Source organism: Rhea americana, unplaced genomic scaffold, assembly GCF_003343005.1.
Source record: "Rhea americana isolate MKP2758 unplaced genomic scaffold, rheAme1 scaffold_78, whole genome shotgun sequence".
NCBI lineage: Eukaryota > Metazoa > Chordata > Aves > Rheiformes > Rheidae > Rhea > Rhea americana.
Window position 1 is genome coordinate 3,634,696 of NW_028186956.1, and position 27,723 is coordinate 3,662,418.

Genomic DNA, 27,723 nt, shown 5'->3' on the forward strand with positions numbered 1-27,723 from the left:
TGTTGTTTGTAAGCTGCAGGCAGARTTACATGCAATTGTCAGTGAGAGCTGGGATCCAATTTTGTTTTTAAGCAGTGTCAAAGGCATTCACATGAAGCTTGACTCTTTCAAAGCCCCTTTTATTTCCTCTGAGGAATAGTTGGAAATGTTCAGTGTAGCAATTGCATATGCTCCTTTGATACATGGGCACATACAGAACAGCATTTTCCTGCAAAAAGATTCTTCCTTAGAGAAGTTAAATGCTTATGTGTGTTTAAATGAATAAATCATTCATTTTTTAAAATGTATTTGTGTTCATGAATCATATGGCTTGAGCTGGGAAAAATACAAATATGTAAAAGCAAATGGTATAATAAGTATGTCTTGGAAATAGTTCACCTGAGCCATTTCAAAACTTCTTCTTGATGGCAAATTKTAAACCCTTAACAGCTCCAAGCAGAAATGTAGATTATCAAAGACTTTTCCAGTGTGAGATAATTTGTTTGCCGAAGAAATCTTGACTGCTCAGTTTCTGTTGAATGAGTTAGTACTGATGGCTACAGGCTCTACCAGGAGCAGGAGGTGTTACTCCAGCACAYAGAGTTTCTGAGCCCACAGATAGGACAATTCACTCCATTTCAGAATGACATGCTGAAGTACTATGGTCTTTTTGAATGTGTGGAGGTTTAGAGACAGAGAAGGAATTTAAAAGATAAAGTCTCAATCACTAGCTATATTTCACAGTGATAAAAATAAATATTCTGCTAAATTCACCTGTATCTGGCTGAACTTGTTCTTCTGGCAGTGTAAAGGCCTGTGACATCAGCCCCATACCCATGAGGTTTCAGATAAACCTGATATGCCTGAGTTTTCAAGAGTGTCAAGTAATGTTGCAAATGAACTGGGCTGCAGACAAGGCACAGCACAGAGCTATGTAGAGATGGCTCATGGCCAGGAAGCTGAACAGCCAGGTACACAAAGCACTRGACCTGCCTAATAAATCCTGTCTCTCAAAAGATCAAATTAGCTCAAGCAGAGTATCACCCTGGCATGACTATACAGTTTCTGGCTTTAGAACAGAGTTGGTTGGTGCTGACATAAATGATTCTGCTAAGCAAYGTAGAAATGCCTAAGACTGACTTTCAGAAAAGGAGAAATATTGACTCTCCGAAAATAAAGCTCCTTTAAGGGCAACTTAGATGGGATGCTCAAATATCAAAGCGTCTCTAGTATTTATTACACTTCAGAATGTAAGGCCACAAGTCCTCAGTAAGACTGAACAATTATTTGTAACCTGTAGCAAAGCCACCAAATTTTCCACTAAAGACTTCGTGAGGTTGTATTCATTAATATGAGTAAACTCTTAAGATCATTCGCTGATATAAATACTGTTTACATTCAAATATTTATAGTGTTTTTGTGATCATTCTTTGTCTCCTGGATAAGTCCTGGCTTTTGTTTAATTTAGGAATTGCTATTTAAAAATGGTGCATCCCTTTCTATTTGTTGTCATATATTTGTATTTTTAGCAATGCCATTTTCCCCAAGTGTTATGTGGATTTCTTTCTGAGGATGACCTAGTCAACATAATGAATCATTGACACTGTTTTCTTTTTCAGTAGGAAGTAGCAGAGGTTTGAAACAGTGTCTATCTGAAAACGAACGATGCTGATTTTCTTTTTAAGTTATGTAGCAGTACTGGTATTGTTGGTCCACAACAATATGTCCTATGGGCCACAGCCATAGGACTACCTTGAATTACGGTCCTCAAATTTAGAGGCTGCACTTAGTGCCTATATTTTAGGTGTCTGACCTGGGGAATAAAACGTAGAATTCTGGATTAAGTGCTTCAGCATTGCATATGGTATGTGAGGAGAGTTTATACCACACCCTGTCGATCCAAAACAGCCCAGTTTCTGAACTGAATCGACCAAGACAGCACATAAAAGGCAGGCGTGAATCCTAAACCTTGTTCCTGGAAGTGTGGGTTAACAAGACTTGGTCTAAATTATCCTACTTACCTATGGCACACAACCAGCCCCTCCACCCCATCCCATATTCTTTTTCTAGTCCAGTGGTTCTTAAATTCTTTTCAGCAAAGTACTACAGTTTCCAGCCTCTTATGTGAGGTTAGGAGTAGGTTTTTCACCTCCTAACCTCTAGATGTGTGTTTTTCTTTTGATACATGTTTTTCTGACATATCTAATAGTACACAGTGTCTAAAAGAGTAAAAATGCATTCCTTCTGAAGCTACATATTCATTTTGTTCAATTAATAACSTGTAGAAAGATTGCTGCTGGGTTTTGTATGTATACTAGAAACCAAAATTACTGTGTGTTGGAGATAAAATTAGCTTTTGAAATGCCTTTTCCCCTTTAAAATATAAATAGCAGAATCTGCCTTTAATTGACCACCTCAATCATCACAGAGGCTTCCTGTGTGCAGAGGCTGTGCTTTTAATATCTGTTTTCCCTTGGCTTTAAAGAGTAGCCGTTATTTGGAAGTTTATTATAGAAGCATTCAAATTAGAGGTGAACTGAAACCGCAAAGTTTGTGTCCAGATCTGGATGCAGCTTTCTGAAAGCTGTGAGGTYCAGGTTTTTGATTATCCAGAGGAGAAATTAAAAAGATATCTGTAAAATTCAGATCCACAGCCACGTTTCCAGGGGGCTGGGTACTCGGTTCAAGACCTTTCCCCACTGTATTACATCAAGCAAATATACTCAGTGGATCATTAATGGGCTGACAGAGAGGAAGAGCTTCCCATAATTTTTTTTTTCCCCTCAGGTGAGACAATAAATGTAAACAGTGCTTTCATGGACACAYAATACTGTGGACAGGTATCATTCCACACAAGATGTTACAGCCTTCTTTATCATGTTGAAGTCATTCTCATGAGGGTCTCCTGATAATTTACACTTTTCTATCTCAGGGCTGGGAGAAGGTTCTGCTCTTCTTCACCCAGACAGCAGGTCCCACCCTCGGTCCTTGGAGAAGAGTGCATGGAGGGCTTTCAAGGAGTCACAATGTCACCATATGCTGAAACACCTTCACAATGGAGCCCGGATCACTGTGCAAATGCCTCCCAATATTGAGGGACACTGGGTCTCTACTGGGTAAGGAAAGTTAAAATAAGATGCTGGACAGATATATATGAAAGAATAGGGGAAGGTGGCAGAGAGGGAACAATGAATCCCACTCTAAGCAGCAGGGAAATACTTTTTTTCATGTGGTGAATCTCCAAATCCCAGATGCTTTAAGTACGGTATGTTTACATGTTAAAAAGAAGGAGCTGCTTTATATATATCAGAATTGCATGCTTTAAAGCTTTCTTGATGAATCAATTTGTAGTCTGGATTTTAAAGAGTGTGCTTTGAAATATGTTTGGATCTCTCTTTGAATAGGAAAGAGACCATCAGTTTGCCAAAATGGATGCTTGTTCCACCATTACTTTGTACTATCTTTGATTATTAGATCCATTTGAATGGATCCTTGCTTTCAGGTCATGTCTAACACAAGTTTTATCAGCAAAAGAAATTAAAAAGTGGTGCTAGACCAGTTCAGTTCCTCTCTATACATGATGGCTTTTAATTCAAAGAGACTTGTTTTGTTTTCTGTGTCTCAGAAAGCAATATTCATCCATTTATTTGAAGTGATTCCTAGGGAATCTGCAGTTATATAACAGAAAGTTGCGTGTATTTATGTTAAGTGATGTGAGTGACAGGGAAACGTTTGAAGATACAAAAGGAAGTTTGACTTTTTATAGAAAGTGGAATTTAACTGCTATTTACCCCTTCAGGGAGGGGAGAAAAACACTTCTTAATTAACAAAACAGAGTATTAATAGGTCCAAATTTAAGACAGTTAGGAAGTTTGCATTAACTGTCACCCCTGTTGACAGTGTATGTGGAAAAACTGAGGATGAGATCCTCGTGGACCTCTGCCAATGAGAGCTGACAATGTGCCACTGAAAAGCAGCTACAGAAGCCAGTTATTTACTATCTTGTGGAAATCTGGCATTTCACCTTCTGATTAGTCCTTTCACCAGATCCACTGTGCAAAAGGGAAGAATATATATATTTAATAAGCTGCTACTTTTTTCAAAGAAGAACTGAGTCACATGGTGGTCCTTAGAAAAAGGTAAAAACAACTTTGAGGAGATGACTCAAAATATTTAAAACCTACAAAGATAAGGCCCTCAGATAGATAGATATGGTCACCATGAAGCAATATGTTAAGAAGTGCATAACAGCAGAGGAAATTGTTGGCAAATTCACAGGTGACAGATGCCCAATTCCTATTTACTCCCATTCATGCCAAAGAGACAATGTCTGTAAGTCAATGTCTATAACTACCTGAAGGGAGGATGTCAGGGGCACAGAGACAAACTCTTTTCAGTTGGCCTGTGTGACGGGACAAGAGGCAGTGGGCAGAAATTGAAGCACAGGAAGTTCTGCCTGACCGTGAGAGGGAATTTCTTCACTGTAAGAGTGGCAGAGCACTGGACCAGGTTGCCCAGAGAGGTTGTGGAGTCTCCTTCTCTGGAGATCTTCAAGGCCCGCCTGGATGCAACCCTGTCTAACCTGCTCTAGGTGACCCTGCTGAGCAGGGGGGTTGGATTAGATGATCTCTAGAGGTCCTTTCCAACCTATGATTCTATGATTGGCACCCAAGGTACCTTTGCAGATCTATGCAGTGTTGCTCGGTCTTGTTACCTGTAGTGTTCATGATATACCACCTTGCTAAAATTTTGTTTCCATCACTTTGTCTTCCCGCAGCTGTGAAGTTAGAGCAGGCCCAGAGTTCATCACAAGATCATACAGATTCTACCACAATAATACATTTAAGGCCTATCAGTTTTATTATGGTGGCAATCGGTGCACAAATCCCATCTATACATTAGTTATGCGTGGCAAAATTCGTCTCCGCCAAGCATCCTGGATCATCCGAGGGGGTACTGAAGCTGATTACCAGCTGCGCAGTGTACAAATCATATGCCACAATGAAGCAGTAGCCAAAAAATTAAGTGAGTTGGTGAACAATACATGTCCTGGATTTATACCAGAAGATAGTCCTTGGGAGCAGGATGTGAGCTATGATTTGCTGAGAGAAGAGAATGGTTGTGAATGCACCAAAGCTCTGAATTTTGCCATGCATGAACTCCAGCTAATCCGCGTGGAGAAACAGTATCTGCATCACAATTTAGATCACCTTGTGGAGGAGCTATTTCTCGGAGACATTCACACTGATGCTACTCAGAGAAGGTACTATCGGCCTTCCAGTTACCAGCCTCCTCTTCAAAATGCCAAGGTATGTATGTGTATATATGCACAGATTTTAAGATACTAGTGACAAAAACACATTATTCAGCTCTTCTAAATCAGTAAAGTAGTGTAATCTAAAATATAGATGTGGTTCTAAAATAAGAGATTGATGTGTTACAGATGATGCAGTCAATTAAAAATATCACTAGGCGTATTTCCTGGGAATAGTAATTATTCTGTGATTTTTGAGATTGCATCAAATGTGTGATCAGAAATCTAATGAACTCAGGTCAAAAAGGCCATTCTGAGCTCAAAGATGGAACCAAACACTTGAATGCAGAAATGGGAGTTGTATGAATATGAGACTAAGATTGTAGGTTAGCAGCAGAGAAGAAAATTTGATACAAGACTGAGAAAGGGTAAGAGAAACAGCTGCTGGAGTCTCAGGGAGAAAGGAAATCAAATTGTATCAACATGTGGAAGCTGGGTGATCCATAACCTGAAGGGGGAAGGAGGAAATTGGAAAGTAGAGACTTGAAAGGGACAGCATGAAGGGTAAAAAAATTGATGGACTGTGTGGGTCAGGGATCCGGGAGCAGACACACACATTAATGAAATGAAAAACAGGTGAATTTTGAATGGGACTTTAATTGTATTTGATAATTCAGTTTTCAGAGGGGCTTCAAAGTGCCCTAAGCTTCACTGGGAACTTATCAACCCATAGTAAGTTAAATAAAATTCAGACAGAAAGAATAGACATTGATGGCCCRTAGCAGGAGGTCTGTCTATACATCTTTTTTGGTGACATTTCAAAGGAATGTAGCAATTGGAAACACATTGCAGACTGCAGTTGTTATCAATATATTCCAGTTAGATACTGCTGAAGATCACTTCCAGCTAATGGGTTATCACCATTTTTGATCATCTCATTGTGACTGATTCAAAAATCAGCTACAGATTATCAGCAATAGCAGTAGACACATTAGGGAAGCAGCAGTTTTGATGAAAATGCCCTGGTACTGCTTTTCATTCAAAACCATTCTGTTTGTCCCATGTTGTTTCTGCCTCCTGTGTACATCAAATTCCAATAGTTCAGAACTTTACATTATCTCCCTTATATTATTTTAATAGTCTGGCCTAGGGGTGATTTCAGTCCACAGTCGGCTTTGTCCCTATACAACCTCTGCTGTCATTTCTGTCATTCATATGTGTCTTTTCAAGTGACTAGGGACAAATTTAAGCATGTGTCTTCTCAAAATGGGGAGTTTTAGCAGCAGCAGATGAACCACAGCATGTTCCTCATCAAAATGTTGGATACAGCAATATTAACTTCTTTTCTTTTCTTTAATTCAAACGTTTCTAATTTCTCTTTGCAAATTTGGGCATGAGGCTTCTTCCCTAAATCTCTTCCTTGAAAGAGATGTTTAGAGACAACTTATCTGACACCTGGTATATGCTATACTTACTGCAGCAGATACAGAAGGTCTTTTTCTGACCAAATGAAATAAAGACAAGAGTCTTGATTCAGTACAACCAGCTGATTTTTTTTCAGGACTGTCTACCTGGTCAAATCTAATTAACTTACTATGGATAATGACATAGTAAAAATGCCTACATTTCTGATTTCATTCGAGTCAGAATGGATAGGTTTACTGACAACTAGCTTTACAGAAATAAAACTTTTGTGTAGATCTCCTGTAGTTTTGGGACATACTGGTCACTGTTGCCCTGCCTGTCTTRTGTGCTACTCTAGCATCATTGGACAGGTTGCCTCTAGAGTACAGTGCTCAAATTAAAAGGGCTGCCTCTTGCATAAGAAGTCTCTTTTTTGAGCCAGGTTAAATAAATAAACTGAAGGACTTTACAGATATCTGAGTACTTAAACTCTCATTTACATTCACAGAGCCCATTTTCTCATGCATGATATGATCCATTCTAATATGAGTGGGTCACGTGTGCATGGGAAGATAACAGTTGCCTCAATCTGTGCATTGTGCCACCGTGGAGGGATCGTGACTCATCATGTATGCCTTTAGCCCACAGTCCTGCATGTTTTGATAGGCAGATTCTGTCTTTGGATAAGCATACACTGAAATCAATGAAAGCTTACAATGTGGATCCCTGAGGAGACTTCCATATTATATGTTTACAAGAACTGGGGGAGAGGGAAAGCAAACAAGCCAACAAGTTATCCATTGGTATTCATGCAGTACAGTGCTTCCAAATAAGATTTTGGTAGCCAGATCTTGGCAAAGGCTGAACCGTGAGGCTGAATTTCTGACACTGGAATGTCATTCATAAAGAGTACTACCAGCTACAGAGTGGTATTACTATAGGAGGCACAAGCTAACTGAGAGTCTGCCAAAATACATACAAATTTCAGTTCTCTGTGAGGAAACCACTRTAGTTTAATAGATAAGGCCAGAGGTCCTGAGTTGCAGGCTACTGTACTACTCACAGTTTGGCCAATTACGACTTCTGGCAAGTTATTTCAGCTCAGTTTCTCCTCCAACCTTTGTCTGCATGGCCTGTTTGACTTCCRAAATTTATGCAAGTAGATGTACAGTGTCTAGATTATTGGGACACTASTCTCAACTGAAGCCTTCAACTGCAAAAGATGAGTAGACTTAACTCTTAAATGTGCAATAGAGAAGATTTTCTTTGTATTTTTTGGTTGATTCGTGTTGCTTGGATTTAATGTGACACTTCTTTTTTTCTCAAACAAGTTAGGCCTGCTGATTTTAGGCTCTCATCATAATACAAATAATGATACCCCCAAAAATGAACTTTTTGCATTAGCAGCCATGAAGGACTTCTGGGTTTCAGATGGTACCTAACCATGAAGTTCTTTGTACCAAAAGATTCTTAACACAGTTGTGTGATAYACTGTTTGCTGAATATAGAAAGAATAGTAACAGAGATGCATTTTATTTGAGCCCAGGCAAACATACCACTGAAAGGTTATAACCCTTCTTCTTTGAACTCCTTTCCTTTTCTAATTGCTGCTCCACTGGGACCCAGCTGAAAATGAGTTTAAATGCTAAATTGAGTTTAAAACTACAAGTCGCAGACTCCTCTGGAAATTGAACACCACGAATAAATAGAAATGTTAAATCAACTTGTTTTTTTAAGGTTTCTACAGTCAGACCACGAGGTTGGGGAGGCCAGGAAATTGCTTCTGAAGTGAATCAGGTGTATTGTGTGGAATCTTTCATTTAAGGCTTGTTTCATTTCCTTTTTATTTATTTTTATTTTATACTTATAAAGACCTGCTTAAAATAAGTTAAGAGGATTCACATTCTGAGTTAAATTTATAGTTAAGCCTCTATATAGAAGAAAGTTCCACCCAGCTCAAGAGTTTACATAGCCTGAAAGTTGGATGTGGTAGCCACATTCATTACTTATGTGGTTGAACTGAATGATAATTAAAAGCAAACGATTGCTGGATATGTTAGGAATGCCAAAGCCACATGGTCAGGACTTTAAACAAATAGAACTGGACCTTTTCCAAATTCCTGCAGTGATTTCACCACAGGATGGTAAATCAAAAGGGCTGTCCAAAAACCAGACAGCTTTATGCTGAGCTACAAATCYGAATAAATTCACGGATTACCATATCTTAACACAAGTGTTCATATGAAACCAGGGAGCTTTTAAAAATATCTAATATGTCATCTCTTAAGGCTTTACAAATTCACGTAGATAAGAGCATTCCTTAAACAAATTCCTCTTGTAAAATATGTGGAAGTTCCTGAATGGAGTTGAGTAACAGGTTGCGATATAGATATGGTTTAGCAGTCTCTTCTAGGCTTGCTGAAGATAATAATTTGGGTTTGATGATGAAGGGGGCTGAACATCTTTGATGTCTCTTGATGATCATAAAGGGACTCAAGCTATTGCACATTCAGCTTCTCTAGCCAGCATGAGAGAGCACACTGACGGAAAGGGCAGAAWGGTGGAAATGCTTGGCCAAAGAGATCCCTGGTTAGGATGACAGCAAGGAGCCTGGCAGAGTGGTCACAAAATCACCTTATTTACAAATGCATATTGGAACTCATAGCATGACGAAAAGCTTGAAATACATTTTCTGTGCAGAAGGAAAGAAAATATTTTCGGGAAACGTCCTGTGTCTAAAAGTACAGGGAATGTGTACAGCTACAGTGCTGCGACGCTTTCAGATACAATTGCATTTGAAATACTGCTTTGTAAACAAAGAACCCCTTGTGCTATTTTATAGGCTGACAGAATTAAAGGAAAGATCAGAACAGGACTGTGATGACAGGTCGTTCTAATTAGAGCGTTATTTAGGAATAAGGCTGGACTGGTCTGGAACATCAGAAGAGACCTAAAACATGCTAGAATAACCTCCTTTCTGCCTTTGCCATGCTCAGACATTTGCTGGCCTCACACTTTCAGTAAGGCATATTCCCTTGAAAAAGCAATTCCAAGGCAAGGATTCTTTCTTACAAGTTTATTCACTTTTGGAAACTGACTTTCAGGAGCACTTGGCTTTTGCAGCTAATATTGATTTTATGTATAGAGGCTGATGCTTGGGTTTTGCTTTAACCAGACATTGAAAGAATAATGTGCTCAAAGCTTTCTATGCTTTTGAAAATTTGGGTCTTCAGCTCTTTGACACTCAGTTATTTCATGTGCATGGGAATGCCACTTACTTGAATAGCTTCCAGGAAAATGCAAGCATAAATTAATAAATAGATGTTAAACATGTGAMGTGCCTCAGAGAAATATGCAAAATATTATCTCAACCAAAAAGTATAATTTTGGAGGACAAAACCCCTTTGTTTGGCAGAGTAATGCTACTAAATAGTCAAAAAGTCTGTTCTATATTCAGCCAATACTTGAAGGTTTTCTTTTGTTAATTATTATTTGCAAAAGAGTSTTGAGTAGGGAAATGATGAGAGGAGCAGAGAAATCTTACTGAAATAGGTTGATTTCAAATTTATGAACAATAACTGTGTGTGATATACTTCAGAGGTAAGAGAAGCAAACAACTAGCTGAAGCTTGTTTCTTGCTTTGCTCAGCAGTGCTATCGGCTATAATGTTGCAGACGAGTAGTCCTTTGAAGCTGCCATTCCATACAAACATTAATGCCAGCCAAAGGCTGAAGCAAAAGGTTGCTTTTTATTCTGTGTGAACTTCCAAAAGCCAAATGTTGCTTTTAAAGCCATATTTATTTTTGTTGACTTAATTACCGATGTCTGTTCTGCAACTGCAGTAAAAGTATGCCCCAAGTACAGTACTACCGATAAAATTAACTGTGTAGTCTCGCAAAATAAAAGGGGGCCATCAGATCAACTCAACAAATATGTCTAAACTACCAACACTTTCCTCATTGCTGGCATCTAACCACAATAATTTCATCATTTGTAAGAGGAAAGGGAGGACTCACCAGTAAGATTGCTACACAATTCAGGAAGGGTTATACAGGTTGCTTTTTAAAGGCATAATTAATATATATGTATTTTGGAATACTTTGCTCCTGAAGACTTACATTCAAACTGTTGCTTCAGTTTTTCCAGGAACTTCTTTGTTGCTACTTCCCAAAATATTCATGTCACTATAAATTAGTGTCATTTTAGTGGGATAGATGAGATGTGCAGCCACATTCATTTGAGAAAAACGCCGTTTTTGTCTTTGTTCTTATCTTTTGTGCAGGCTAAAGTAGCTTATGTCAGAAAAGAAAAACCCTAAAACTTTTGCATTTCATTTCAGTTGTATTTATTTCAGTTTATGCAGAGTTGTGCAATGGAATTGAGATCTCATAGATCAGACAGTTGTGTAATGGTAGTGCCTTCAGATTCCTTCACTATCTTTCCCTCCATGGGAGTAGTTAATAAAAACTGTTCCTCAATATCTTAAAATATATAGTACACACTTACAGATAAATGTGTGCATATGTCCACCCTCCTTCCTGCTTGGAGCTCCCCTTTTATCCACCAAAAGAAATCCCAAACTGACAACCCTGCAAAGGAGTTACCACTCTCTCTAACATTTCATTTGTTTCAAGATTTTTAATTAAAGTTTTAAATCTTTGTTATTCTTCATCCGCTTTGGCAGGCTGAATTACAACTGTGTCAACCATGCTTTTCAACTCCCCAGAGTCAGCCTAATGCACATAAGCCAACTTAGCTTCATATGAGGTCATGGAAAGCCTGCAAATTATCACTTTTGTGGTGGAGAGAGATTATAACCATTTCTTACAGTGTTGTCTTGGGCTGCACTTATCTAGAGCAGTGGAGGAGTGGAGCTTGATATTGTACTGAGTAATTCGTAAAAGTGTCCTTTCTGTGGACTCAGCCCCTTGGCAACAAGAGACAAACTCATTTTTCTGTTTATTTGGAAGTTCGTCTCTGAATTCAGGCCTTCTTTGAATTGATGTTCTCCCAAGGTTTTAGTTTTGTATTCATCCTGGGAGCATTCAGTTATTAGTACTAAAATCTGGCACCTAGGTTCTTAGGTAATGAGAATTAAGATATCCTGACCAGACATGCCTTGTTCTAGTATTATCGAGCCCTGCCCATGACACAGTATTTGGGTGGGTGTGAGAAATCATTGCTAAGCGTATCTTTTCTTTCTCCTCTTCTTCAGTGCTGTCCCTCATGGTAATGTTTTCATTCAGATGGCTAGGGTTACCCACTCCAGCTTTTTTGAACCCTACAAGATCTCAGACCACTGGTTAGGTGTGTATTGCGCACTCAGTTCAGACTTGAGCTTGAGGCAACCTGGCAGCTTGTGCCTCAGCACCCGTCTCCATGCAACAGGGGTAYGCGGGTTACGTCCTGCCTCACCCAGCCACTGCAATATAGCCCATCTCATGCTGTTGCATAGCCAGCATCAGACAGACAAGCTGGCTGCAGGATCTTCCCTGAAGAAAATCCCCTCTTACACAAGAGCAACTGGAATTTGTAAATAACCAGAGTTTGGGCTGCCTTGTATGGGTCCGGCGGCTTGGTTAACAGCAGCCTGCCTTGGCAATGGGAGTGCACAGCATGGAGCCAGGGGGGCCATCGGGACTTTTGCCTGCCCTTGCTTCCTGAGATACAGGACAGAAGGAAGCTGACTTCCTTTTCCAGCCATGAACAAGGCCTGCTTCTTGCCACACATCAGCAGCCAATGTATATTAAGGTTGGCCAAAAATGATTTTATATCAGCTGAAGACCTTGCTTTTCCAAACCAGTTTTCTACATTGCAGTCACCAGCATAGACATGGGAACTAAGCAAGCAGAAGTAGAGCACTGTAGAAATATTTTCAATGTTAGTACATAACTTGATCGAGCGCTGGGGGTTATTATAACTGAACAGGGCRGTGGTGACAGCAGTCTAGAGGAAGGGAAGAGACCCAATCCACTATGCTATGGGGAGAGTAAGTGAAGGGGGTACTTAGAGTAGCCACTGTGAATATCTGATTTTTGAATAAAAAGTGAAGTTGATAGGCCTGAGTGCCAAGTGAGGCATTGCAGAGGGAAGCTACTGCTCTGCCAAGGGTTTCAGGGTTGACTTTTTGTTTTACACTGGCATTGCTAGAAGGGAAGAGGAGAGTAAGGAGGAGTTCAAAGGCAGCAGAGCAAATTAGAAAAAAAAAATAATGCTTTTCTATGTTTCTGAGGCTGAGCTGATGCTTGAATCTCTTAACCAGTTTGCAGTGTAGGAGGATGTGTCTATTATGCTGTGGGTCTGAATAAAAAGAGAAGGGGAGCCACATAACTGTTGAATGTATGCAGCTGGAAAGATTTCCCAAATTACTTTGGGAAATCGTTGTGTAATTTCACATGTATAATAACATAAGTTTAAATACATTGCAGGTACAAAACAAACTGTTACTGAGAAAACCACTGGTTTTGATTTGAATTGAGTTCACCACTTCTCAATATTCCCAGTGTCTTTTCCTTAGCTCAGGTCAACTCTAAACAGTARCAGTTCCATGTCTGTCCCGATACTAGATCTCCTGTAACAGGAGTTGCTGTATTTTTGTTTAGGAGCTTACTGCACAACTTACACTACCTTCTGTGTCCAATCTGGAAAAGTACCAACTATTTGTAACTATCAAAGATGACAATGAGAACCTGTCCAAAAATGGTCAAAATTCACCATTAAAAATGGAAAAAAAGATTCAAAATATTTTTCTCATTTTTTTCAAAGGACAGTTTCTTTTCAGTGAAAAACTGAATACTGGAAAAAAATACTGGCTTTGTTTCCCTCCAGACCACGCATATTCAATGARATATTTTTCTGTGAAAGTATTTTTTAAAAGACTCTAATGAAAAATACYGAAATATTTTTTTCAATCTGTTCTGCTAAGAATGCATGTATCTCTCATAATCAAAGTAGTCCAAGCAATGAAGCTTTCCTTAAAAACAGTGATTTATACTTGACACAATGTTAATCTTTTATTATGTAAGTAATATAATGCCAGACATAGTCATCTACTGTGATTCTACTGCAGAAAGGTTGAGTTATTAACTGAGCTATTTCAGACAAATAGTGTTTTAAAAGTATCAGATTATGGTAGAGACCCATTTGCAGGATATACAGGAGAGACATGGGGGGAGAGCAAGTATGTTTGAACAAAGCATTCAGTTCAAAATAGCTGTATTTTCAACTTCCTCTTTACTATTAGTGCCCATTTGTTTGGTCGCTACATACAATTTGCAGTACATCCTGAAGGTCCTCTCCTTGACATAAAACATAGTTTTCAGCTTTTGCTTTAACTATGAGGAAAGTGTAGATTTTCTGTACATTTAAAAAATTTGGTCCATAGACATCTTATTTTGTAACAATAGCACTGAAATAAAAGTGTTCAAACCAAACTAGAATACCTTACTTTTCTACGTGTTATTCAAACCTGTTTTACTATTGCTCAAGGGTGAGGAGCATCTAGTTATAGCTTGGGCCATAAAAAACACTATGACTGATTAGAGGAGAATTAGTCCTAGGCAGCCATAGAATCCCACAGAACTTAAGAGAAAATTAAAATATGCTGAGCAGGTTTATATTTCTGACTATCCACACCAATTGGGAAAAAGATCAAGGAACCTCATCATTGTTTACTTTTTTTATTTTATTTTATTTTATTTTTATTAAAAACCTCCCTGCTTGGCTTCCAGAGCTCCCTGGCCCTGTTACCACTTCAGTGGAGGCAGCAAAAGGGAGGGATGAAGAAAAATGCTGGTGGAAGTTTTCAGATCACAAACCATTTTCTCCCAAAGTACAAGAACTGAGCTTTCAGCCAAAGATTCAGGCTTATTTCAGCTCACATAACGTCATGGATTAATTCATAGATTGGCTTTAAAGAACCACCCAGGAGAGGGAAAAGCCTGGCCACCATGGATTCAGCATTACTGAGCTGCAAGGAGACACCCTTCCYCGCATCTTAGCGGAAAGGAGCCTTCTCAAATCCACAGGTTGAACAGGCATTGGGCTGCAGCCATTTCAGGGGCGGCTGCTCTAGGCAAGACCCCACTATCAAATATATTGCATTGTACACCTAAGATATTTAAAACATAAAACAGATGTTCATCCTGTCCTCAGTACATTTTATTGCTTTTCAGTTTATGTCATGCCCAAATGAGTTTTTTATTAGAGAGTACTTAATCGTGTTTGGAATCAAATGTACTTTGCCTCTGTTCCATATTTTCTTTGAACGTCTGTTTTTAGAAAATAATCTGTCCTCAAGACAAATGGAAAGGCAGTGATTTGCAAGGCCTTAGCCAGTGTAATTAAGAGCCAAGAGCAGCTGACCTGAAAAAGCAGCAGTGAAAAACACAGTCAGTTGTTAAACATAAATTACTCCATAATTAAGTCCAATTGTCTTATAGCAAAACTAGCTCTTTCTCTTTTCCGTTACTTGCACAAAAATCTTATTGAGAGATTTTGTGTATGGCATGCTCTTCTACTAAGAAGCTCATAACTCTGTGAAAGATAGTTTTCTAACATAGCAAGAAGGGTTTATGTAAGTCAGATTCAAGCACTAAACTCAGAAAAGTGATGCAGTCAGGCTAGAGCCGTATGAGATGCCCGTCTGACATCTCACTGCTTTGAAAGGGTAGTTCTGCTTCTCCATTTCTCCTTCCCAGCCTTTCCTTGTCCTACTCCCCTTTAGTTACAGCAAATGCATGTTCATCTCAGACGCTTCATCTAGGGACATCTTCAGTGTAAGCAAGTTTGAACATTTCAAGGTAGGCAGGTTGGACATTTCTTAGGAGTGCAACGAGGCAGTCCTTTGGAGCTGGTGCAGATCAGCATAACTCCTTGGAAACTAGAAGGGCTGCACAGAGTTACAGGTTCAGGATATGGACCACAAAGCTCAAAGACCCAGAAAAACTACAGGCAAGTATTTATGCTGCCAAACTTCCCCTTGATTTCAGTAGGATGACCCAGGTCTTCCTAAGTTTGTCACTAACCAAAGAGTGACCTCTGCCCCCATTGGCAGTATAATGAGAGCCAGCACAGTCACATTGCACAAGTTTTACAGCTTTGGGGAAATAAGCCCTCTGTATGCCTCAAGACATGAACCAAATGCTGATACAGAAAGAAAGGCTGCCCATACTTACGTATTTTTTTTCCACTGTTGGGTTCCATGAACCTTCTTCTACCAACTCTGCTGCTGGCCACTGCCCAGGGACAGCACGGGGGATTGGGCAGCTGCAAGCATCCCCGGTCTGCACCTTCTATGGTCCCAGTATGACAGAGAAGACATTAAGCATTGGTAATTATTCCTGCCCAGCATCATAGCCTTAAATCATAATATCTATATATTTTAATGTTGTAGAGGAGAGATGGAACCTAGAATCGCTGCTAGAAAAATGGCAAAAAGCATGTTTATACTTCAGAGTCCTGTCTGATAGAAAAAACTAAAAAAATGTTGCTGAAATTAGGATTGGTTCCAGTTTTCCTTCTTGTCCATTTACTGGACCTGAGAAACAACAGGGAAATCCCACAAACAGCTGAGAGTGACCAAGAAGACAAGAGTCTGGGTTTCTGTTTGTTTTTCTTCAGACTTTGAACAAGRGCAACAGAAACCACTGCTCCCCAGGTTATATTGGCTTGGCTCACAAACTGATTGTGTAGGACAGGCCCCCTGAGAAAGAAAAGAAAATATACACAAAACCAACCTGACTGGCTTATATTGCTTTATCAGGGTATCCTCTGGGAGATCATAAGAACTTTCAATTTCACTTTTATCAGAATGAAACAGTAGCAGAAATTGGCTCCTACCATTGASTAGTTCAGCTTATATACGTTATGTGTATGCAACACTGTTTTTTCCTTGTTTTCCTGCTTCGCTTCATTTGAGCGGGGCAATAAAATTACTGCCAGCAGTGTAACCAGCTGTAACCAGCCCGTAAAATCTTGGGGAGCAGTGAGGCTAGTCTGCCCCACAGCAGGACAGCAATACTGGAGAAACATTTGTCAGTACACTGGTATCTTCACAGATCAACCCGTTTGCCCTGTTCACTGCAGGTGTCTGTACAGGACAATGGTAGCATGTTTTAGATGCTGATCTGTAAGAAATAAAAAGTGCTATTTCCATAGCCCTTCAAAAATCTTTATTCCTTTGGTACTTCGATTAGCAGTGAGCAGAATCACACAACTCATTTGACAGGTTTCTTGAAGTGCAAGCAACATAGCTCAGGACTGAGCAAGTGCTTGGCTTCTGGCTTCCCTTTTCGAGAATAAAACTCAAGGAAAACAGAACTGCACTGCTGCTGCCCGAGATGTGCCAAGGCAGTCTCCACACTGCCAGCCCAGCACCTTTCTCCAGCACCARCTCATTTCCTAGCCATTTATAAAAGTCACCTCAGCAATTCTAAGTTGCAAACCTCCCAGTAAATCAGACTGCTTTCCAAAGAAAAGGGCTCATATCCTCTGRAGAGAGCTGGAGATTGAACAGACCAGTTTCATAAATCCCAAACAAGCTAGCAGATGAAACCTGGTGAATTTTTATTGTAGGCAAGAGGAAGAAGGATACTACAGTTCTGTCAGACTGTGTTTGAAGGTTTGTTCCAGGGCTAGGGCTGTGTGCATTTTTATTWTTATTATTCTATTTTTAATCATACTAGGCCCCTGAAATTTGTCTGCTTTCTGACAGCTCACAGTCTTTATTTTACCTCCTACCAGTGCTCAAAGAGAAGAGCTGTTATTGTCTGTGTTTCTGTGATACAAGGTTACAGTCACACAGGAAATCATAGCAAACTAGGAAACCAAACTGGATCTTGATTCCTGTCTTAACCATTAAAAAAGCCAAAGTGATTAGAAAATGCCTGAGTTTCACAATCCATATGCATTGTCTGTATTTTAGTGTTCAGAAAATCTATATATTTGGGGCCAGTCTCCACTGTCAGTTAAAAGAGCACAAATCTCTGCTAAGTTCACCAACTCCAGTTAAATTAATTAAATTTTCTTTCTATTTTCACTAACATATCATTGGCCATTCTACCTGCTTACGGAATTTAGCTGCAAAATGTATATTGTTATAAAGTTAGTTAACAAGCACCACAGTGGGAAAGGATTGCATTTTTATATATGCTAACACATGCTTCCCAGGAGCCGTCGTATTGGTCAGAAGATCCCTCCGAAGGTCACCTAGTCCAACTACCTGCTCCAAGCAGGGCTTTTGGCCAACACTGKTTCAGGTCAGCCTAAGCTATGTCATTTATAGTTATTTTGCACATAAGCCATTATTCTGCATCCCAGTGAYGTTAGTGGCAGATTTTCCATGGATTTCACTGATTTTGGTGTCTGTCTGGCCTGTGGGAGAGGCAAATGTAAATCCTGTTTAATATRCGTAAAGGAGATGTATTGCATGAGTTGCATATTGATTCTCTGAAGCTGCTTACAGTCATATTATGAGACAAACTTGGAATTAATGTAGAAYGTGTAAATGTTCTAGAAGAATAGTGTTCCATGAGATAAAGATRTGAATGGAAAAATGCTGACTCTGTAATAGCAGAATAACAGTTCACATGGACTTTAAAGTTTCTAAAAGGCCAGTACGAGCATTTATGTAGTGGAAGGAGCTCAGAGAGATCACAGAAAGGAGGGCTGGAAAAGGACCTAAAGAGAAAGTATTTGGACTGTGTAAGTATCTCTCTGCAATGGCAGTGTGGGTGCATCAGCTCCTAATTCAGTGCACTCCGAATTGCATCTCAGGAAAACACCTGATAGCCTAAATAAGCTATATGATATGAGTAACGCACCTAATTCATCCCTCTGTCTCCTGAGGACCTTGAAAGATGAAGGTACAAAACTCTCTGTGTGGTCTTTGCCTTTCACTCTGAGTACAAGTCTGCTTGAAGCTTGTGCTTCGGCACATCAATAAGCACTAAAAAGCTTCTACCATCACATCCCAAGATGTAAACAAACAGTCTGTAACAAACCCAAAACAGGCACTAGTAAAACAGAAAACACTGCTTTTATCTCACAGAGCAGCATTTATTCTTCTCAAGGTAATTATTTATTATCATAAATGAACTAAAAAATTAGTTTTATAATTCTTCATCCTTCCATAAACTGTAATTCAAAGTTTGCTTAGAAGTGCAGAGACAAATTCTAATGCTGCAGTTTCTCTTGCCTTTGAAAAATACAAATTATAGTTTGAAAAGAGAACAACATGGCCACGGCCTTTTGCCAAAAAGACAAAACCTTGCAGAAACAATTAGCAGCGGAAACAACGTGCGAGGCTTTGTAGTTTTAATCTTTGATGTCAGAAGGCTGGAAGCCAGAGAATGAAGCCCCTCCTGCCACCGACGTAGAGTCCAACATCAATAAATAGATCTTCCTGTGTGTTTGTCCAGAGCTACCAGCTGACCAAACYGTGTTTCTCTACCAAAAAACTGGTTTATAAGGGGTTGATTATTAGGCCCAATAATTTTTTTCTAGGAGAATATAAGCGTGAGCAGTGGATTTCTTGGCCCTCTCTGTCTTCTGCTGTAGCTAACGGGGATGAAGCAGCATATAGCACCCTTGGGGCATATGTTTTGTCTCCTGAAGTGCTCCCCAGTGTACAAGCTGACAGCCAGTCTGTTCTTCCAAGGCCTCATCGCAAGCCCACATACAGCCTGAGGCTGCAGTGCGGCATGCCAGTGCAGTACTGTTGTGCTGCAGCTCCTAAGCATGTGTTGTCATCAGCCACGGCACGACCTTCCCAGGCTCTCAGAGCAGCTCCCAGCTGGGCAAAACACCCATGGGTGGCCGAGCTTAAATATGGCTCCATCTTCCCCAAAGGCCATGCAAGTGTGGCATAAAATGCCCTTGACTCTCACAGACCTAAAGGGAAGCTGGAGGTTACTTGGCTCCTTGAGGTTGGTGCTTAGCAAAACGGTTCAACTGTGAGCCTTTATTGAGCCTGACAGACACCACAAATCTTATTCCTGCTGGAAACAGCYGTAAAACTTTCACTGTGTTCACTGCCACTAAGCCATATCTACTTTCTAGAGAGCTGTAGAGCTCTGAACAAGGTCACTTACATCCATATAACCATATTTCTGTCAGTGGAATCATACGCATGCCACTGAGAAGGAAATCGGTGGAAGCCACCATTAAGACTCTGCTAGATACAAAAAGTGTACATTTTGCAACCTTATATTGAAGTTCAGAAAAGCTGAAAAAGTTAGCCAGTTACTAATTTCCCAGGCTGCTACAGAAATGAAAAATGTACCTAAGACACTTGTGTCCATCTCTAGCACCCAAAGTTGATTAAAAAGGACACAAAATAAGAGCTGAACAAGTCTATTCATTTCTAATAGAAGACTTTCCAGGTCCCACTGTAGTAAATTACTATCTGCCAGCTTCCTCTGTCATTATAAAGTCAACCTTTTTTCAGTTCAGTATATATCTGAAATGCAATGTTCATTTGAGATAAATGCAGATCAAGGAATTAATTCTGTTCCTGCTGTGCAAACTTATACATACAAAAACAAAAACAATGTCATGTTTCAGGTACTTTGAAGGGTGAGAACATGCAGGAAAATACTAACCAAGATAAGGCGTAACAACATAATCCTTAAAATGTGAAGCTGGTTTCACCTCAGCATGAAACAGCCTGATTCACTGCCCTTTGCTGTCGATAACGTCTAACGAAGGGTTCCCTCTGCTTCATTTCAGAACCACGATCACACTTGTATTGCCTGCAGAATCATCTACCGGTCGGACGAGCACCATCCTCCCATCTTACCCCCCAAGGCAGATTTGACCATAGGGCTACAYGGAGAGTGGGTGAGCCAGCGTTGTGAGGTGCGGCCTGAGGTCCTTTTTCTCACTCGGCACTTCATCTTCCATGACAACAACAACACCTGGGAAGGTCACTACTATCACTACTCCGACCCCATCTGCAAACACCCCACCTTTACCATCTACGCCAAGGGGCGCTACAGCCGAGGAGTGCATTCTTCCAAAGTGATGGGTGGAACAGAGTTCGTGTTCAAAGGTAGAGTAGTGCACCACACTGTGCACAGAAACAGTCATTTAGTTATAAGCAAGCCCTGCTCTGGTCAATAAATAACAGCTTAAAAGGTGCTAATGACTTCATTCTGTCATTTTTACGATTTAGACGTTTCTTGGGAAGTTACAGGCATTCTGTGAATACCCAGCAAAACTATACAGTTGTGTTGYATTTCTCATCACTGAAGCAATATTCATCTGAGGCAAAACACTGACATCTTTAAGAACAGCACAATAAAATAAGACTAACCTGCATCACTAAGTCCTGGAGTCCACTGGCCAGACTTTAAGCATCTAAACAAAATGCCTAAGATTGTCTCAGTGTCCGAGGGTTCCTTCAGTGGACAGAAAAAAGTACCTTCAGAAGGCATTCAGGTCACAGGTGGTGTGGTGAAAGTTGATAATAGAAGCATATGTCTTTTTTCATCAGTTTCCAAGGGCGGCTAGAGAAAGTAAGAATGCCTATAAAGATACTCTGATTAATCCCACAATAGCAAAAAGTAGCTGTATCTAACAAAAACCACTGGAGTGCTTCAGAAGGCAACATTTAGTGGTGACACTGCTCAGCTCCCAATGGCTAAAGAGCTTTGTAGTACAAACAGCTCCACCGTACCCTGCTCGCAAAGAGCTCAGTGACTTTTACTACCCACCTAAATATCTGCAAAACACAACGTCCCTCCATAGCACCAGCCCAGCTAAAACTTGTGGAAGCCCCAAGCTCTCTGTAGGCTATTCTTATTTCAGTTACCATGCGAGAAGCATATAGCTTCTTACATGCCTCCAATCTAGGGAAGTTTCTAACCAGAAGAAATAACTTACTAAACAGGATTTTCACATGAGGCAAAAGATACCCTTGCCKGTCAGAGCTTTTGCTCTTTATTGCTATACGTAGCATGTCCCAGTCAAGCCCCTGGAGTGAAATCCAGTTTTTGCTCAAAGTTATAATTTAAGATAAGCCAACATAGCTCAGAGAGCAAGGTCAAATAATTTGATTCTAGAAAAACATTTAAGTTCACTCTCTATAGATTATGTTTTATGCCAGCTAAGACAAATAACCTGAACTGTAGAGCTACTGAGTCAAATACATGTTCATAAAGTCTCAGAATAAAATTCCCAACAAACCTTACAAAGAAATAAATATTTCTAATGACCTGCAAGAGAACTTGCTTCTGTTTTGGTTAGTACCATTCCATTCAGAATTCCTTTTCTTCTCTTGAAATACAGTGTCAAACACACACCTAGAATAATGTCTATTCAACTTCCACAGGCTCATTCAATTTAGCTTTTTCCAGCTTGGTAACTAGGCTGCAAAATCAATATTTATGTGCCTTAAACTCCTTTGAAATATAGTCAATTTAGGTAGAACCAAGAAGTCGTAAGACTTCTACATCTGAGAGTGTACACCAAGTCACTGTTAGGAGAAAGAGTAGCCTGCTGTAACTCAGCACTAACTATATAATTCACACAAGAACAGATGACAGAGGAAGATAGTGCAGTTGTGGTAATTTCCAAATTTTCCAATTGGAACTTATTTCATTAGCTTTATAGGGTAACATATGTTAAAAGAATGATAAAAAGACGTTATAAACAGCCCTCCTTATGGATTAAATGGTAATAAAATATGAGCAAAGTTTTATTATTTCCTCTTTTATGTATCTTCTCATGTAACCAACCAGGCTTTATCTCTAAAAGATTGCCTGGGATTTATGAAAATCTCTGCTTAATCTCCAAGATATGCAACTATCAAGTTTTCTTCAGTAGATTTTTTTTAATGTTCTGTGCAAGAAGCAATTATGTCCAAGTTGTAAAGTGATGCCAGTAGAATTTTCGGCCACATTTTCAATATAAAAATATGATTTAAGGGGGAAAAAAAAGACTCAGAGTTGCTCTAACTCTTCTTGTTAAGATTAAAAGACATCTTTAAATAAATTCAAGGAGCACCAGCATGTCCCCAAACATAYTCAGAATAGCCTTGTCTCTGTAGTTTCTAAGTGCATTAGCAACATGGCTAACTCAAACCCTTCATGACTTCACTAGCATCAGTCATAATTTACATAGACAAAAGAGCCAGTTTTAAAAAGATTTTGCAGTTTACGTCCCCTACAGATCTCTGCATGTATTAGATCAAACACTAAGATTATGCCTTCAAGGGACGTAAGCGCCCTGTGCTATACAGGCAGACAGAACGGTGAGCCCTCATTATAATTCTAATTTCACAGGTACACTCCAGTCAACCTGTTGTCTTTCTTTTTGTCCCTCTGCTAACACCTCCTCTCCTTGCTTTTCACAGTAAATCACATGAAGGTCACTCCCATGGATATATCCACAGCCTCACTGCTGAACGTCTTCAATGGGAACGAGTGTGGAGCACAGGGATCCTGGCAAGTCGGAGTTCAGCAAGACGTCACTCACACAAATGGCTGCATTGCGCTTGGCATCCGCCTACCTCACACCGAGTATGAAATCTTCAAGATGGAACAGGATGCCAGGGGCAGGTATTTGCTGTACAATGGCCAAAGACCAAGCGATGGGTCCAGCCCAGACAGACCAGAGAAGAGAGCCACATCTTACCAGATGCCTTTAATTCAGTGTGCTTCATCAGTACCCAGATCTGAAGAGTCACCAGAGGAGAATAAAATAAGGCAGTATAGCAGCAGGGCACCAGAAAAATATTCCAGCACCCCAGCTTTTGCTTTGGTGTTGTTTATTTGTACTGTGTCATATTGGGACATGCTCAGCTAGAAGTGAAAAAATTATTTTTCATGACTACAAAGCCAGGATTCCATAAGACTGAGAGTTGTTTTTCTTCAGAAAGAAAGGGACATTTATTTTCTTGATGCACTTGAATGCCTAAGAATTGTTGTTCTTTTCCTTATTTTTCCCCCTCCTTGAATCATGAACGGCACTCGTTTGATGTCTGTGCTTTGAACTTCATCCAGTCTGATCCCTGGCCTGACATGACTGCACAAAAGTAATTGCACTTTAGGACTGCAGACTTCTGGGGGGAGGAAGGGGGTCTCCTTTTCTTAATTGCTGGGGTGAACGTTACAGTCCTGCTTCAGCTGCCTCTGCCATTTTACCATTGTGGTACTTTTCTCCCCAAGGCTCGATTTCTCGCCAGAATTTAACTCCGAGGAATCACTCAGTGCAGTGTTTATACTGTGATAATGGCTTCCCCCTTTGACTTTAGAACTCCAGTGTAGATATGTATATAAGAAAGAAACCCACAAGGATTTATCTAATCATTATCTCACAGCTAACACAAAAAGAATCTGCAAACAAAACAATCCTCCATTCAGATAAGTGCTAAATGGTTGATACCTCTGATTAAAAGAAATTAGAAGTAATTTAAACTATTTTTACAATCATTAAGTTGCAGAAATAACCAATGTCTTAGTATTTTCTCTTTCAATTTCCKTAGCTATATAATTGTTTCTAGGCCTCCCTTTGTATGTAGTGAGTAGTTGCAACAAACCCCTCTTCAAGCCAGATGGAAAAAGTGTTTTTTTAATCACATGCGCACTGTACAGGTAAGTTGCTGATACAAGGCTGAAGCACTGACATGTTCTGTTTTCATTTTCACAAGACCTTATATACTTTCTATGCAGTATTTGTAGCTTGGATTCTGTTTTATCCAAGTGAACAAACTAAAGCATACAGGGCTGTAATACATTCTGCAATCCAATCTAGCAGCAGAGCTTTAATGATGTAAAGCAATATTAGGTAGGAACAAGTAAAGGGTCTCAGCAACAAGAGCCCTAGCATTGCTTTTAGTTTAGAGAGCAAGAAAGTAGCAGGAACCAGACCTGCATCCATCTGACCGAGGGAGGAGTTGGAGTAAGAGTTGCACAAACGCAGCCATGTCCTTCCTTTTCTCCTTACTAGACAGTGCCCACACGCACTGTGGTTTCACTCAGTTTAAACCTGCATCGGTTTGGGGAGACACCGCCAGGAAGAGATAGGCACAGCCCTTGGAGAGCTTCCCTCAATACCCTAGGATCTTCCCCGTGGGAGATATATACTTCCCCCTATACATACAGATGTGAACCAGAGGAAATGGATCTGCTYGGGAGAGACAACAGGGGAGATGTTTAAGGCCAGCAAGGAGGGTCAGCTCACAGGTGAATCATGCTCCCCTGCATGGGGACCATGATGGGTACCAAGCTGAGAGCATGGCTCAGCCTTGTAGCATTTGCAGCGTGCCTTCACTTCACAGGAGGAGCAGGCACCTTTGTAAGAAGCAGTAGGAGCAAGGTCATAGTGTTTCTTCATCAGTATCTAAATAGAACCTGCTTAGTCCAGACCAGTGAGAAAGAACCCTCCCAAGTRTCCTTTTTTAGCATTATAGGAAAAACATAAATAAAGGCCTTTCATCTTTATATAGGTGAGTCCATACTTTGTGCTACAGCAAAAGTGTTCTTTTAAAACAGTGATACCATCAATCTCCGTAGCAAAGCCATTCAAAGAAAAAAGGAAAAAGCAATGGTGATACTATATTGAGGCTTCCCGACCAACTCCCCAAAGTTTGCTGCCTTCCTTACAGTTTTCCAAGCTAGTATCAGCCTTTGATGCACATTTCCTCACAAGGGGACACAAAATCAGTTCACCTGTTTTTGGAAAAGCAGGAAGAAGTGAGTAAAGGAACAACCAGAGACTCTCACTGCCAGATCAGATCACACCTTTTACATTTTTTCCTCAAACAGATGAAAAGTCTCGGAAAACCCAACTCAACTGTCAAGAATCCAGCTCAGAAGTCACCAGAGAAAGCATTCATCCATCCRTCTAATTACGAGATCCTCCTTCAGCAGCTGGAAGGAGCCAGGAACCAACTCGCCTTGATGAATCAAGCCCYGAAATGGTGATTAGACCAGCTGTTGTTCTCTTGCTATGGCCTTCTCCTCCGCATAGTTAAACCTACTCAGAGAGGGTCAGTTCTGGACAAGCTGCTGGTAGGGAGGCATTAGGAGCAGTTTTAACCAAAGGGTCAAGAGAGCGACACAATCACTGTATCTCTGAAAGTACCAGAAGGGATTTTCTCATGAGTTTTACATTCAACAGATTTACACCAGCATTTTTCCAGCTGACCAACTGCTGACCAGATAGTCAAACAAGTCCCTTCAGATACTAGCTTAGGTTCTGACTTTTTTTTTAAAGTTACATGAGCAAATTCACATTCATTTCTATTTATAGAGATTCATGTGGCACCTATTTCTTACAACTTGCAAAACATGCTTCTTTCTCCATTGCCTATTCCCACCTTAGATGGTCTTGTCTCCTGAAAAATGTAATTTTATAGTTACGTTTATTTACATATAATTGTTTGCACTTGTTAGACCCTGATCCTACACTATGTAGSTGCCATACACTGTTTAGTCCCAGTTGAAATCTGCACATCTTTGTAACGTGGGATTGATCCCTACAGCAAAAGAAATGGTATTGATAGTCATGATATTCAGTGTTCAGTAGGGCAATGATCTACAATTTATTAGTGCTTCCTAGCTCCTCTGTAAATTGCTTAGTATCAAACTATACAAGTTTCAAAAGAGAAATACCTGTCTAGTTCCTTCTTGCAAGTAGCACATTCATATCAAAATACAATACTCACTTTGAATCACAGTCTTGCAAAAATCTAGGTTTTCTGAGTTTTCTCACTTGCACTTATCGCAAGTGTAACAGAATGTAAGAATTGTATTTTTTTTCCTATCACCTAGAGATACTTAAAAGTGTATTGCAAGAATTGTGATATGGGGCTTTTCCAGTTCATTTGTAGTGTTGACTAGGAACAAAATTTCACGATCTGGGTTCTTAGCACATGCTGCACCAGCCTCCTGCTTTGTGCCAAACCCTATATATATTTTTTTATTATTTTTTTCTGTAAGTCAATAGAAGCCAAGATGGAAAAAGATAAAAAAGCAAGTCTTCAGAGTGTGTACTTTATTTGTCAAACCATATTCTGTACAGGGATTCTCCTAGGTTACAGGCACAGAACTAGGAGCTAAGCTTCCCTCATCCTCTCATTTCATCACACACTAAATTAATACTTTATAGCACCATGTACATATGTGACACAACAAACTCCATTCATTTCATTTGTTCAACCTGACCTCCTCATACGTTGGCAGCCCTGGCTGGTAAAGAATGTAAGCCACAAATGGTTTAGCAGTGGAAGACTGCAAATTCTGTGATTTGTCCCATACTAAAGCTCAGATGTTTTAAAAGCAAAAGGATTAAAGTGGTATCTTTATTAACTGTCACTGCAGCCAGGATGAATGAAAGAAGTTTTTCCCTTAGCACCACTGTAATAGCCACGGAGTCATTTGACAAAAAGAAAAAAAAAAAAAAAAAAAAAAAAAAAAAAAAAAAAAAAAAAAAAAAAGAGTGCATCTGAAGAAGCTCTTGGTCAATTTTTCCATGTTCTATTTTAAAAAGGACAAAAGGGATCAGAAAATTATACTGAAAGTGTTCCTGGTCTGTTTCTATACCGTTTACATATTGTCTGCTGCTCTGGAGTGGAATGTCATTTTTATGAGCAGAAGTCCGTATTTTGAGATAAAATATCTGTCTTGCTTGCGTTGGAGTGTGCTTGCTTAAAGAATTTTTTTTTAAGAATCTTTTTTATTTTTGTAAAGTTATAGAAGATATTTTTCTTCTCAACTATATGTTCCAGACTAAACTGCTGGGGAAGTTTAAGCACTTGTTAAAATATTGATTGAAATAAAAAGAGCCTAACTGAAAAGTTAAGGATTCCTCTGTATATGCATAATAATTTTCTGTTCTGTTGCCTCTCCCACCTGCAGAGAATGATCCATGTCTTGCAAAGCTGTATCCCTCTGTCTAGTGTCTTCTCTAGTTGTGCACAAACAAGCTTACTGTAGACCAGAAAACAATTTTACTTGAGACCATCTCACTAGAAATAGCTGTGGTGAATACAGCAGGCACGACTGGGGCTTCACAGCAAATCTTTAGGTTGTCTGAATACAAGCAGCTGAAACGCAGGCTGGAAGCGTATGGCAAGTAATGA

The 27,723-nt window shown here is 39.8% G+C and overlaps 1 protein-coding gene across 1 annotated transcript; it reads left to right on the top strand.

The window, feature by feature from the left end:
• The first annotated feature begins 919 nt into the window (after positions 1-919).
• On the top strand, positions 920-27,446 carry APCDD1 (APC down-regulated 1). The gene is made up of 6 exons (XM_085322514.1): positions 920-950; positions 2,912-3,095; positions 4,757-5,288; positions 20,367-20,688; positions 22,993-23,197; positions 25,406-27,446. Exons 1-6 carry the CDS (start codon positions 920-922, stop codon positions 25,407-25,409), a joined length of 1,278 nt encoding a protein of 425 aa, XP_085178640.1. The 3' UTR covers positions 25,410-27,446.
• Positions 27,447-27,723: the final 277 nt, after the last annotated feature.